This window comes from Primulina huaijiensis, chromosome 12 (assembly GCF_012295235.1).
Source record: "Primulina huaijiensis isolate GDHJ02 chromosome 12, ASM1229523v2, whole genome shotgun sequence".
NCBI classification, from domain to species: Eukaryota; Viridiplantae; Streptophyta; class Magnoliopsida; order Lamiales; family Gesneriaceae; genus Primulina; species Primulina huaijiensis.
The window spans coordinates 2,056,504-2,070,117 of record NC_133317.1 but is presented as its reverse complement, the minus strand read 5'-3'; the positions used below and the strand labels follow the sequence as shown (position 1 = coordinate 2,070,117).

The 13,614-nt window shown below is 35.7% G+C and overlaps 3 protein-coding genes across 3 annotated transcripts; 1 reads left to right on the top strand and 2 right to left on the bottom strand.

The window, feature by feature from the left end:
- Positions 1-71: 71 nt before the first annotated feature.
- On the bottom strand, positions 72-1,832 carry LOC140990086 (MDIS1-interacting receptor like kinase 1-like; the record flags this gene model as incomplete). The annotated part of the gene is given in 4 exon segments (XM_073459663.1): positions 72-237; positions 239-602; positions 708-1,142; positions 1,145-1,832. Coding segments are annotated over 4 exon segments (1,527 nt in total), but the record flags the coding sequence as incomplete, so codon positions are not given.
- Positions 1,833-5,998: 4,166 nt separating this feature from the next.
- LOC140990084 (putative dehydration-responsive element-binding protein 2H) lies at positions 5,999-6,481 on the bottom strand. Its single transcript, XM_073459660.1, has one exon. The coding sequence runs from the start codon at positions 6,479-6,481 to the stop codon at positions 5,999-6,001; it is 483 nt and encodes a 160-aa protein (XP_073315761.1).
- A 2,795-nt stretch (positions 6,482-9,276) lies between these two features.
- On the top strand, positions 9,277-13,102 carry LOC140989168 (protein LUTEIN DEFICIENT 5, chloroplastic-like). The gene is made up of 16 exons (XM_073458288.1): positions 9,277-9,525; positions 9,611-9,788; positions 9,883-10,099; positions 10,180-10,251; positions 10,340-10,450; positions 10,629-10,820; positions 10,904-11,065; positions 11,216-11,311; positions 11,396-11,497; positions 11,569-11,601; positions 11,701-11,781; positions 11,876-11,958; positions 12,030-12,161; positions 12,445-12,505; positions 12,596-12,661; positions 12,740-13,102. The coding sequence occupies exons 1-16, from the start codon at positions 9,423-9,425 to the stop codon at positions 12,893-12,895; spliced, it is 1,845 nt and encodes a 614-aa protein (XP_073314389.1). The 5' UTR covers positions 9,277-9,422; the 3' UTR covers positions 12,896-13,102.
- Positions 13,103-13,614: the final 512 nt, after the last annotated feature.

The following is a 13,614-nucleotide window of genomic DNA, read 5'->3' as shown; positions in this document are numbered from 1 at the left end:
TATGCTTGAAGGTTTTTCCGCATAATAACTTCCTTTTCTAATGCAAATATTTTCTTGTAGAAAGTAAACTTTGTTGTATGATCGATGCCAGGCTTTACTGCTTTAAAATGCTACAAGGAAAACACAGAACACGATCTTTACACACAGAAAAACAGGTACGTACTAGTGATGATTTAGGAAACATGAAATTTACAGTACTATAGAAGTCCTATGACTGGTGAATGTGCAAATATTAGACTCTTTATTTGCAGTGTATCCCCTTATTTGTCTCACACCTTTACGTCGAGGCTTTGCTTCTCCCATCATTGTTACAATGTCTCTCATCGATTACCTGTCTTTAGGTAGCTTAACAGTGCAAAGAGTTGCAATTTTAAGGACCAGAAGCATCTCCTCTTGAACGTACTTACATTGGCCAGAAACGTTAGGGTCTAATACCTGTTCTGATACTATGTTGTTTGTCTTTCTTCGAACCCATTCTACTAAATCAACGGAGTCGCCAAATGAAGGATCTAATGGCATTTTACCTGTTAGTAGCTCCAAGAGTACGACCCCAAAACTGTATACGTAACTCTTCTCGTCAACCTTCAGAGTGTATCCATATTCTGAAAATTTTAGAAACCCGGATTTTCTTTAAGAGTAAATTCACAAAATGGGAGACATTTTAAAAGGAAATTCTATTCAGTTTTGGTTTGCAAGAATCAACTAACCTGGTGCTATGTACCCATAAGATCCAGCCACCATGGAAACAGTCTCATTCTTGTTATGCATTGTTCTAGCCAACCCGAAATCAGCAATTCTTGGCTCTAAATCCAAATACAAGATAATGTTATTCGACTTCACATCACGGTGAATCACAGGTGGATGACAATCGTGGTGAAGATAAGAAAGTCCCTCTGCTACACCAAGCGCAACATTATACCTAGTCACCCAATCCGCCAGCATTTTCCCTGCCTGTTTCCCATGTAATGCTTCGCCGAGACTCCCATTCGACATGTATTCGGACACCATCACGATATCAGTCTCATTCTGCAGATATCCTAATAATCTTACGACGTTCCCATGCCTTAGTTTTCCTAAAAGATCCACTTCTGCGAAAAGATCATCTCCAGTTTCTACATCAGTTTCTGATCTGCATAGCTTTTCACAGCAGCTACGCTGTGTGGCCGATGAATTTCAGCCTTGTACACAATTCCGGTACCGCCTACGCCAATCATATTTGATTCCTTTAAACAAGATAGTATATCGGCACTTGTGAAATTAAGCCTCTGGAATGCTACAAACCTCCAAGGCCACTCAGTGTTTCTTTCCTTGAAACAATCAGTGAACGAATTGCTACACAAGTACCTCCTTTTATAGAGCTGTCTCGTTGTAAAAGCTAGGATTCCTACCGCTAAAATTATTGATATTTCGACAAGAAAACCTACAACGGTATGATTTAAGCGTACTTTTCTCTGCCGGTGCCGAGGTGCATTGATGACGGCTATAGAACAGGGGGGAAGTACACCGCCACATAGGCCAGAGTTTCCGATCAGATTGTTTGGATTGATGGTCATTAAGATACCATTGCTCGGAACATGACCCTCGATTTTATCATAGGGCAAGTTTATCATTTCAAGAGGCGGGGAGCTTCCAAAATTTTCTGGTACTCTTCCAACAAGTGAGTTGGTTGACAAATCAAGAATTGATAGAGTCGGCATTGTGGCTAAGGACTTCGGAATTTCTCCATCGAATCGATTTCTTTTGAGATTAAGAGTCACCATTTTTTCACAGGAAGCTATACTCTCAGGTATTTTTCCACGTAGCCCTTGGAGTTGCAGAGAATACCAGTCCAGTTACAATGTGGCGAACCGGTTTTCGCCTCATCGACTGGCAGTTTCCAGTCTTGTAAGTGTGATCAAATGGATCATTGAAGCTGGATTTTATGGAAAGCAAGGATGATAACTCAAAATTTGGAACAGCATCGGCAAAAACAAAAGAGGAACCGATGACACAGTAGAAGAACAGAAAAAGGTAGCGGCATTGCATTTTCTTTATGGTACTTGTACCAGTTTCTTTTTTCTTTTCTTCCTGGATGTTCCCTTAGTTTTCTTGCACCATTTCAGGTTCTTGGATAAAGGGATTTTGATGATTGCTATGCAGAGTTCTGTGACTAAGAAAACATCAACTGTTGATTGATATGGAAAAGCTCTATTGTAATAAGAAAATGGGACCGACCCTTTTCCATGTGCAGGTATTTTGTTTCAAGGATAAGCTGACCCTCGAACTTTAATGGGAGGGCTAATATAATTTATTTTCTTTAATTAAATTTTATATGTTTTTTTTTAAAAAAATTAATATGTAAATACCATTTTTATATTTTAACCGTATGAAAGAAACCTCGTAAATTATATTTATTAGTAAAAGACACACACGCGTTGCATTTGTTATTATTATTTTTAATTTGATCAAATAATAATAAACAATTAACACGAAATTATTTTCAATTTAGAAGAATTGTTCGATTTAAAATGGAAGTTTTTTTTAGATTTTTTTCTATAAAAAATATGGAGTGACTTGATGATGTTTTCAGTAGGATAAGAAGGGTAATTATGAAATTAAATATTTTGGTGTCTTATTCAAAGAGTCTCACACTTAATAATATAGTTTACATATATGATAAACATTTGTAATATTTTTAGGGGGTGCAATAATTGTCTACCTTGCGAGAGCATCGAAACGTAATGTTTGAGTTGTTAATAATTTTGGATAGCAAAATCCATAATTAGGTGGGTTAATAATTAACAGATGGCAGTAATGTCATCCGACTTGATTAAATAAATCTATTTGTATTTGATTCGAAGACATGATTTATGGATTATCTGTTGTTGTATTTTACATTATCATATGGTTAAAGGGTGTCAAAGAATATCTACAATTCACAAATTAAACTCCTGGTCATACAACTTTTTTCCAACTCATGCACAAGATATCTATCCCCCAAAAAACAACAATAATAATCATGCATAAATTTTAGAATATATATATACACACACACACACACACAAAGACATACACATTATTATTATTATATAAAGAATCTGATACCTAGAGGACACCATCTTTTGTTTCTCAAATTGTCCTGACACCAACATTTTTTCTCAAAATTGCACAACTTATTTTCAATATCACCCCTCTCAAATTGCACTCTAACCCCCATTAATTTCTATCAATTGTTATTAAATTAAACATAAAATTAAGCATTTAATAAAATAAATTTTTTATATAATTTTACACACAAAATGTGCGTGCATAATGACGCATTCTTGGTAAGCCACGTGTAACCCATTTTGGGTGAATAAAAAAAATCAGTTGTATATTAATGAAAATATTATATCTTTATAAATTCAGAGATTAATAATTTCAATTAACCTTATATTATATATAACATAATCCGAATAAAAAACAATTATGGAATCATATTTTAAAGTTGTCCGTTAATAATTTCAATTGAAGGACAAAATATTGCTAAAATTGTCTCACATATGTCGAATCAAGATGTCTAAAAACAATATATTTTTATCTTTTAGAATCTCATAATTAATTAGTGAATTTTCGAACTGCAAATTATGCCGTGTCTAATAAATTCATGCTTACCGTCACATTTTATTTATCTATCTCGTAAAAAAATCGGAATCCTCACTCTTTTAATTGGATATTTCTATTTTGCCCCTCACTTTTTGTTGGGAATTAATGGACCGCATGTTTGTTGTTTTGGTGGGCCGGACCATTAATATTGTCGGACCAATTTAAAAAAACAGTCAATTATCTCAGCCCATTAGCTTATCCAGTCCTTGTTCTCACGCAAAATAACTTGTAAAATCATCTCAAATATTATACATATAATCACTATATCAACATAACTAGATATATAAATGTATATACATTCATTTCTTCTGAACCATTAAAGGATCCAGAGAGAATCCATATCTGAGAGAGAGACTGAACTCGTTCACCAATTCTATCGATGGATTCCACACATTAATCGTTGCTTTTGCCCCATATATATATATATATATATATAGCATGCTATAGCATGCTAATTTCATTNGATATCTCTTCTGATGGCTTTGTATACGCTATAGCATGCTAATTTCATTTGAAACATTTCATGAGATATTCAATCAGTCACAAATATATACTTTGCAGCCAGCGGGACTCAACGAGCGGGAACAATGTACGTGATCCTAACCGTGTTTGCAAAATCCAACCTATGCTGAAAATTATTAAACTCATTTGTCAACATATAAAAAAAGTTTAAACAAAGAAGGTGAACTTAAAAGTAAATATATATAGCAAAATGAAGAACTTTACTAATTACATAGGGATATTGAGGCCATTGGAGAAGCGTATATACATTGGATGTACGTTTGAAATCCAAGCTTTTGGGCTCAACTGATCATCTAGTTCTACTCAAAATTAATCATATGAAAATACAAGTCTTAATTATTATATTATTATAAATACTATTATATTATATCAGCTTTCCTCATTCACTTTCTACGTAAAAAAAATATTTCTATCAAAAAACACTCTCTAGGAAGATAATGAGGTTATTGAGGCGCTCTTGCAACCAACCTTCAACTCAAATTTCATAATATATTAAGTAAGGGGAACGTGTATATTCATGGTATTTTCGTAACGTTATTTTCATAGTATTTTAAATTTAAATATTGTGTTATATTGCATGAAAGTGTTTTAACAACAAATGTTTTTTGGTGATGTCTTGATCTTGTTTTGGACTTTGTCTAATAGGATAAAACTGGACACTTATGATCCATTCTGGAGAGTTAAACGATACATTTATGATCCATTCATGGTATTTACCAATTTCATTGAAGCACAAAATAATATCAGTTAATATATCGAAAAATAGAGAAATTAATGAATTATTTTAGGAGATCATTTGTATTTGTGCTTGAATTGGTGCGAAATGGATCGCTGTATATATATGTGCAATGAAGCCTCCAAATTCCTGCTAATATTAATGGGCAGTTGCAATTATTATTAGTAGGTAATTAAAAGGACAATTAAGATTAATGGTCATAACTCGTCATGACTCAAAGCATTTTGACCATATTGTATTTTAGGATCTGTTTTTTACTTGAACTTTTTATTGCAAATTCTTTAATTCCAAAATTTCATTTATTTGGATAATTTTAGTTATTATATATTTCAAATCTTAGAGTTTCCATTACTTTCTATTTGCTAATTAAAAAAAAAAAAAAAAAAAAAAAAAAAAAAACCAATCCTTGCTTGTTATTAATGAATAATCATATCAATTACTTTTCTCCTATTGGTCATGTCACATATTTCGATTACTAAAGCATACTCAGATTAATCTAATTTATTTTCTCATATATATATTTTTAATTTCAATATATAATTTACTTGCATAAATTTCTTTCACAACACTAAACAACAAGTGAGCAGCGACTATATTAATTTAAAGAATTTATCGTGTTCTAATTTTCTAAAGTCGAAGAAAAGGGAAATACATGCATCAAGTATTCGAGTATCAATTCGATTTTCAATGTGAATCAAATCATAAGAAAATTTCACTTTTTTTAATTAGATGACCGTTGATAGCATCATAATTTAGTAATGATTTATTTAGTAGTTAGAATAGTCAATATAACCTAATTTAATTGCGTCCCAATAATCCAGCTTAATATATGGATATGATGATACAAAAACCACACCAAGAAGAAGTTACTAATTAATTAAGGGCACGGCACCCGTAGAATCATGCTATTAAAGACAGAGACGCGCGCATATATTACCCAAATACAAAATGCGTAATTAACGCTTTTTGCGTGCAAATTCCCTCAACGATTGTCACCCCGTATGTCTGCGTCCAAAAACCAAAAAAGATCAAAAGCACACACAAGAAACCAAGGTTTATTTGATCTAGATAGCTAGCTAGTATATGAAAATATAAGGATATTGAATTCCTATATAGTCATTGAGGGAGAGAACTATTTTCTGGTGGGAATTCCGGCCAGCTCGACTCTTGCTTATCATCAAGCAGAGACGGAGCCACCGGTGTGTCCCACAATTCATAGCAATTCGCTTCATCTCCATGATGACAACCCTGCACCCAGAAATCTTCACTCATCTCACTAGTTGGAAACGTAGGAAGAACGGTCTCTCCACAGCTGTCGCTGCTGTGGTCCGCTGCAGGAGGCGGGAGGTTGAGCTTTGCGCTTGAGCCATAGAGGCGCCGAGAAGCGTCGTCGTAAGCATACGCGGCTTCGAGGGACGTGTTGAAAGTCCCGAGCCATACTCTTGCCCCTCGGTTGGGCTCGCGGATCTCAGCGACCCACTTGCCCCAGGTCCGCTGGCGGACTCCCCTGTAGGTGCAGAGCGCGTTATCCGGTCCGCCTTTGCCACGCATGCAACCCTTTCTGGACCTCCCCACAGTCGTCTTCTTCGCCGGCTCCATGATATATCAGCTCCTTAATTTTCCCTGCTTCAAATGTAGGGTATTCTGTTTTGTTAGGAGGGTTTTGGCAAATAAATGTCAGCAAGGTGAATCAGTGAAACGTGTCGTCGTTTGACAAAGTTAAAGCCGTGGGTGTCATCACCGCCACACCATTTATCTCAGTCATAATTATATATGTTCTTTTTGGCTTCTCCAAACACATTTGAACTTTTTAAATATTTTAAATTATTAGATTTACAAAATTATAATTTTAAGGAAAATAATTTGCAATAATCAATATTTAATTGCCACTACTTACTCATAAACTTATCTCATTGATGGGTAATATCATTTCAAAATAAAAGCTTATTAAATTAAAATGAGCTTACTATATGAATGTCATCAAAAGCCTTAATGTAAGTTATATGACAGGCCCATTAAGTTAAAGCTTATTTTCCATGTTAGAAAAATCTATAAATTATGTAGGGTAAGCTCCCCATTTGTGTTCTCAAGTTTTTTTGCATTGTTTCTCTTATTTTGGGTGACAATTAATGTAGTTTTCGTAGTGTATTTTTCAATAATTCTGATATTATCCGGGAGAATTGGGTACAGGTTGTGTGGGCAATCCACTGGATAATAAAGATAATTTAATGTTTAGGAAATTTGAGTGAAGATAATGGCTTCAATAACACCTGCAAACAATAAAAGAACTCGTGAATAGGCGCCGGAGGGGTGTCCGGCATAGCCATTCCGATGCTAAAGTCAGCAGGTTTGTAGATGAAGAACATAAGTAATATATGTGAGGATATATGTGTGCTTGAGAGTAAAGAATTTCAGAATCTGTTATTGACATTAATACATGCTATTTATAGGAAGGAAAATCTAGGATTACCTCGATTTGTGTGCATACCTACCACTTATAGTCTTTGTTGTTGACGTCATGTCAAGCCACCCTATCTCTGATGACTTCTAGGACACTCCAAATCCATGTTGCTCTGAAAGATTAGACAGCCCGTATCAATCACACTCGAGTGTGGTGTAATTCTCGAGGTAACCCGGGTGATAAGATACCCGGGTGCTTGTATGAGGGCCCAGACTCTTGACTGCCCGGGAAGAGAAGTAGTGCCCGGGTAATTAAGAAAGTACCCAGTATATTTGACTTTGATCTGAGCCATCGAATTATCCTCTCGGATCATCCATAACCCGGATCCTTATGAGATATCAAATTCTAATGTTCTGTCCGTAAGACGATCTATCTACGCACTCAAACCCAACCATCCAATTTTCACCTGAATTCTGGTACATAGATCATACTAGGATCGACGAAGTGTCTGTACAGATTACGAAGAGGCACTTGGCGTATCATTTATGCGAAACAACTGTATGGACACGTGTCGAACCATGAGGGTATGAGCCACGTGTTCAGCTTGAAACTGAGCATAGCTGGCATACTTGCATGTCATAGCCCAAAAATGTATGGATGGTCCATGTCCCACATTATATGTCAAAATATAATAATACATATAGTCATACGTAATATGATGTGTGTGTGTGTATTTTTATATATATATATATAATATATATCTTAGGATTAAAAATATAATATTGTTAGAGCTATACGTTTATAAATAGATATGTATTGAGGAGCCATAAATACGTACCCATCTATTATTATATATTAAATTTGAATTTATGTATAATGATTGATTGTGTCCATATACAAAACTAAATTTACTACTTCGACTAATTATATGCGAATATTAACAAAAATATATATATAGAAAAACTAACGTCGACAGTTATTAATTTCATATTTATCGAATACGTACATATCTTTATAAGTTATATTACATACTATTTGATAAAAATAATTGTGCATGCATATTTTGTAACTCCTAATTGATCGGTTATTTATTTCGGTGTTAGGATTTTACTTAACAATTTTATTTGAATTTTTTCCCCTTTTGATTATCCTGAAATGGGTTCGTCAGATGGGACAAATTGTTTGCTTTTCGATGTGATCCGGGGGGTTTTCTGGATTTTAATGCCTTTTTTTGTTGTTTATTCGACCATTCTTGGTGTATATATAATCTCAAGGTTCGGATGAATCAATATTAAGCCTTAGTTTTAGGTGAGGCGATTTATTGTTTATTATTCTATGGTTTTGCGCCACTATATATAATATATATATATAGGTAGTGGTGATTTGATATTGATGCGTAAAAAACTGTGTTATTTGAAATCTTCTTGTTTGGTTAATATTTTTACGTATATCATGATCATATTAAGGACGGACAAACCTAGAAATTTTGGATTAATTTAGCTGATACGCATAACATAATTTTGACGTGTCGTTTGAATCCGGGATTAATTGAATTTTCTTGCATAGCCTTTTGTTGACCCGAATCAGCAGTTATAAAGAGCAAGCTAGCACGTACGTTCGATACTAGGAAATTTTTTTAGTCTCCCCTACGTTGTCGTCGTTCATTTCTATTTGTGCTAGCTCTACAAGGAGCATTTATTGTATACCACAATTACTTCAATATATATATCAAACATTTTTATTCGTATAAACACATACTTTTTTGTTTCTTCTACTTATTTAAAATGTGCTGAAAATCATAATTAAAAATATAATATATAATAACAATTATTTTATTTTATTTTATTTTATTTAAACCCTTGGGAAAGAACAGTGAGAACGTTAAAGTGCCGACACGGAAAAAGATACCTCTTCTTGTTCGTTAGTGGTTTGGTGGAGGTTTTGCTAATGCCACGCCTTTTTCGTGTATAAAGGTGGGACGGCTCAATTTTCGTAGTACATCAAGCCTAATCAGTTGTACATTAACCTTTTCCGAACCTTTTCCTGCAAAGGTTCTCGTGTCAATCATAATAAGCCGACACATCAGAGAGTCATTCTTCACCAGCATTATCCGTGTTCCCGCTCTCTCTCTAGGAAACAATGGCTGCCAGCCTCTCTTTTCCTCAGTTCTCCCCCCAAATCGTCGACACTAAATCGCACGGAAGCAGACTCAAGCGCGAACTTAAGCTTAGGCGAAACGTTGGTGAGTACAGTTCGTATTGCACCATGTATAATCTGGGAGTTTATGGTTTTTGTTTGGGTAATTTTTTGGTTAATCGCATGTTCAGGGAGTGGTTGGTTGATTAGCTGCTCGTATTCGAGTAATGGGAGAGGTCCCAGCGGGAGTGATGGCGATGATCTCCAAAACTACACCGTGAAGGAAGTGGAGATACTTTTAGAAGAGAAGCGCCGTGTCGAGCTGTCGACACGAATATCCTCCGGTGAATTTACTGTCAAGAAGGCTAGGTGTGAATCTGAATTTGTACCTGTTCTTTGTTTAGAAGCTAAAAAGACTAGCTTGACTGTGCATTTGTGTTTGTCTTTTTCTTGTCAATGATAGCTTTCAATCCCAAACGAAAAACAAGTTGTTGAAATTTGGCGTGCCGGAAGAGTTGCTTGACTTCATATTCAATTTGTCGGGAGGTTCTTTGGACTACCCGAGAATCCCAGAGGCAAAAGGATCAATTTCTGCCATCAGAAGCGAGGCCTTCTTCGTTCCTCTATATGAGCTTTACTTAACTTATGGTGGAATTTTTAGGCTAACATTCGGTCTGAAGGTTTGCTTTGCCTTTTCCTTTAATGCCTTCTCTTGAAAATGTATTTTCAGTGAGTAATCGTGTTGAGGCTTGCATTGCAGTCATTTTTAATAGTGTCGGATCCTGCCATTGCTAAATATATTTTGAAAGACAATCCAAAAGGTTATTCGAAGGTAAAGTAGTGTAAAAGTGCATGGTTTTTCTTTCCTACTATGCAATCATGATCTTCATGATAAAACCCATGTTCGGTTTTATTACCAGGGTATTTTAGCTGAAATTCTTGATTTTGTGATGGGGAAAGGGCTTATACCTGCTGATGGGGAAGTATGGCGTGTCAGGAGACGGGCTATAGTTCCAGCATTGCATCAGAAGGTAGTACTGGGATGGCTGTAAAAAATTCGTATATATTTCTCTCTTCTATTTTTTGTCACGGTATATATTCTAGTGGGAGAGATATTTAAACTGAAATATATAATTGGTTTTCTTATCTTGTATGAATATTGCTCCTTATATGTTTTTCTCTGATATTACGTCTCAATGCTAAATTTAGTTTGTAGCAGCAATGTTTAAGCTGTTTGGAGCAGCCACAGATAGACTCTGCAAAAAGCTCGATGCTGCTGCATCTGATGGTGAGGATGTTGAGATGGAGTCCCTTTTCTCCCGTTTGACATTAGATATCATTGGGAAAGCAGTGTTTAACTACGATTTTGATTCCTTAGAAGTTGATGCTGGAATAGTCGAGGTATTGGATTTTTCTTTGTATGATTTCATCCAATTGCTTGTTAACATGTCACTGTTTAATGCATTGCATCTGGCCTAGAGCAGGCTGTATACACTGTATTGCGAGAAGCAGAAGATCGTAGCGTTGCACCGATTCCACTTTGGGAGATTCCCATATGGAAAGATATTTCACCGAAGCTGAAGAAGGTCAACGCAGCGATGAAGCTGATCAATGATACGCTTGATGATCTGATTGCCATATGTAAGGTATAATTATTTTATGTCATATCATATGCTTCCTTATTCTTTCTACTAATTTTTACCATTTTCCTGTACTATAGTCGACTAGCACCACTTGTGTCATAAATAAAGTTTTTGTTGGGAAGTTTATTTTGTTTTGATTTCTTGGATTTGCAGAGGATGGTAGACGAAGAAGAGTTGCTGTTTCACGAGGAATACATGAATGAACAAGATCCTAGTATTCTTCATTTCCTGTTAGCATCTGGGGATGATGTATAATAACCAGTTCTGTAATTTGAATGTATGCATTGACAAATGAATTTGATGATGGCAAGGTTCTCATGCTGTCATTTGTAGGTCTCGAGCAAACAACTCCGTGACGATCTGATGACATTGCTGATAGCTGGGCATGAAACATCTGCCGCAGTACTCACGTGGACCTTTTATCTTCTTTCCAAGGTGGTGTTCTGGGCATTTAAATCCTTTCCATTATGAACCTCTAATCCCATTTATGTTCTTATAACCTGCAGGAACCTAGTGTCGTGGCCAAGCTTCGAAACGAGGTGGGTCAAAACTACTTTTCTGGATCTTCTTGACTTGACATCCCTCACTTGCATGTGATAACTGTAGTGCTGCATTGTTTATTAAACCGGTGCTCTTAGGTTGATTCAGTTTTGGGCGATCGATTCCCGACCATGGAAGACATGAAGAAGCTTAAATATACTACTCGAGTCATTAATGAAGTGAGAAAATGCCTTTGCCAAATATCATCTGTTATTTTTGCGGTTTTAGCATCTTTACATTTAAATAGCTTTAACGTATCCCAATATTTTACAGTCCTTAAGACTCTATCCCCAGCCACCTGTTTTGATTCGTCGGTCTCTTGGAGATGACGTACTCGGAGAATACCCGATTAAAAGGTTGGTTTCTTTCCCTCTGAATCTTGATTTTTTGTAATTGCTTCCTTCTCATGTATGTGATTTTCCTGCAGTGGAGAAGATATTTTCATTTCTGTTTGGAATTTGCATCGTTGCCCGAAACATTGGGAAGATGCTGACAAGTTCAATCCTGAAAGATGGCCCTTAGATGGTCCTAATCCCAATGAAACGAATCAAAATTTCAGGTTTGAATTATTTGTTTGATACAACTAGTTGAACTATAACACCGTTTACTTATTTTTCGTTGTTTTTGTTCAGTTCCCTTTTACCAAGAAGTAACAAAGTTGAACGACGAAAGTACCCATGACATAAAATAAATTAAAATTTTAAGTTACAAAAAACGGTGAGAGATTGTTAGTTGCCTGTTTGGAAATGCAACTTCAGAGTCTAGTAGGAATTTTGTTTCATTGTACCACGCTGTATAAATGAAATGAGAACGTTGAAGTGTCACTAATTTTGCTTTTGCAGCTACTTGCCTTTTGGTGGAGGACCAAGAAAATGCATCGGAGACATGTTTGCTTCATTTGAGGTAATTTATTCTAAATTGATCAAGTGCAAAATGTCTCCGTCTCGTAACTTGTGATAAAATGACTAGCTATAACATATCTACTGATTTCAGATTATAGTAGCTGTGGCCATGCTTGTTCGTAGATTCGACTTCCAAATGGCCCTCGGAGCACCTCCTGTGAGTCGCACATTCCGATTGTAACACAAATGTATTAAAAATACTGATGTTCTCTGTGTCATGTACGCTGCTTTGCAGGTTAAAATGACTACAGGAGCAACAATTCATACAACAGAAGGCTTAACGATGACAGTTACACCAAGAAGAAGAGATCCCATTATCCCAACGCTCCATATTCCAAAATCGAATCTTGACGACTCATCACTAAACGTACCAGATATGAAACCAGTTTAAGGTTAGCAAGATGAAACGTCCTTCGTGTTTTTGCAGTAATTTTGTTCTGTATATGATTCACAATAAGACATATATCCAAGAAAAGAATCATCTGTATCACACTCGATGCTAACATTTCTTGAGAGATCAAGAGAGTCTAGAATACTCGTTGCGCGTGGATGATATTCATGCCAGTATAAATGAAGAAATGCGCATAATTTTCAAACAGTGAAATCACTTCTTGATCTGCTAGTAAAAAGTTCGTAATGCTCACAATGAAATATTATTGATCTTATGTGAAATATTTGTCAATACTTTATATTGAGATTTAAGATTAAGAGAATTTGAGATTGGCCTCTGTCATGGAAGAAGAACAATTAAACGTGATGTCTTATTGTTACTTATTAAACACTAATGATTTGATCTACTATTTTTCTAAACAAAGAATACTGATAAATAATTTTAAAAATATAATTTTTAATTAGTTTAATATGAAATAAACAATATTTTTTTATAATGTTTGTTGTTTCACTTTTAAAATAAAATTTGATAAAAAAAAAAAGAGGGATTATTGCTNTCAGAAAAATCGAAGGGACACGAAAAACAGCCGAAGGGGCGCGCCCATGCAAGCGCCCGCGCGCGCCCGCCTGCGTGCTGCCGAGCGCTCTCGGCAGCGCCTGCCGAGAGCTCTCGGCAGGCGCGCGCAGACGCGCGCCTGCCACTGCCACTGTTCACGACCG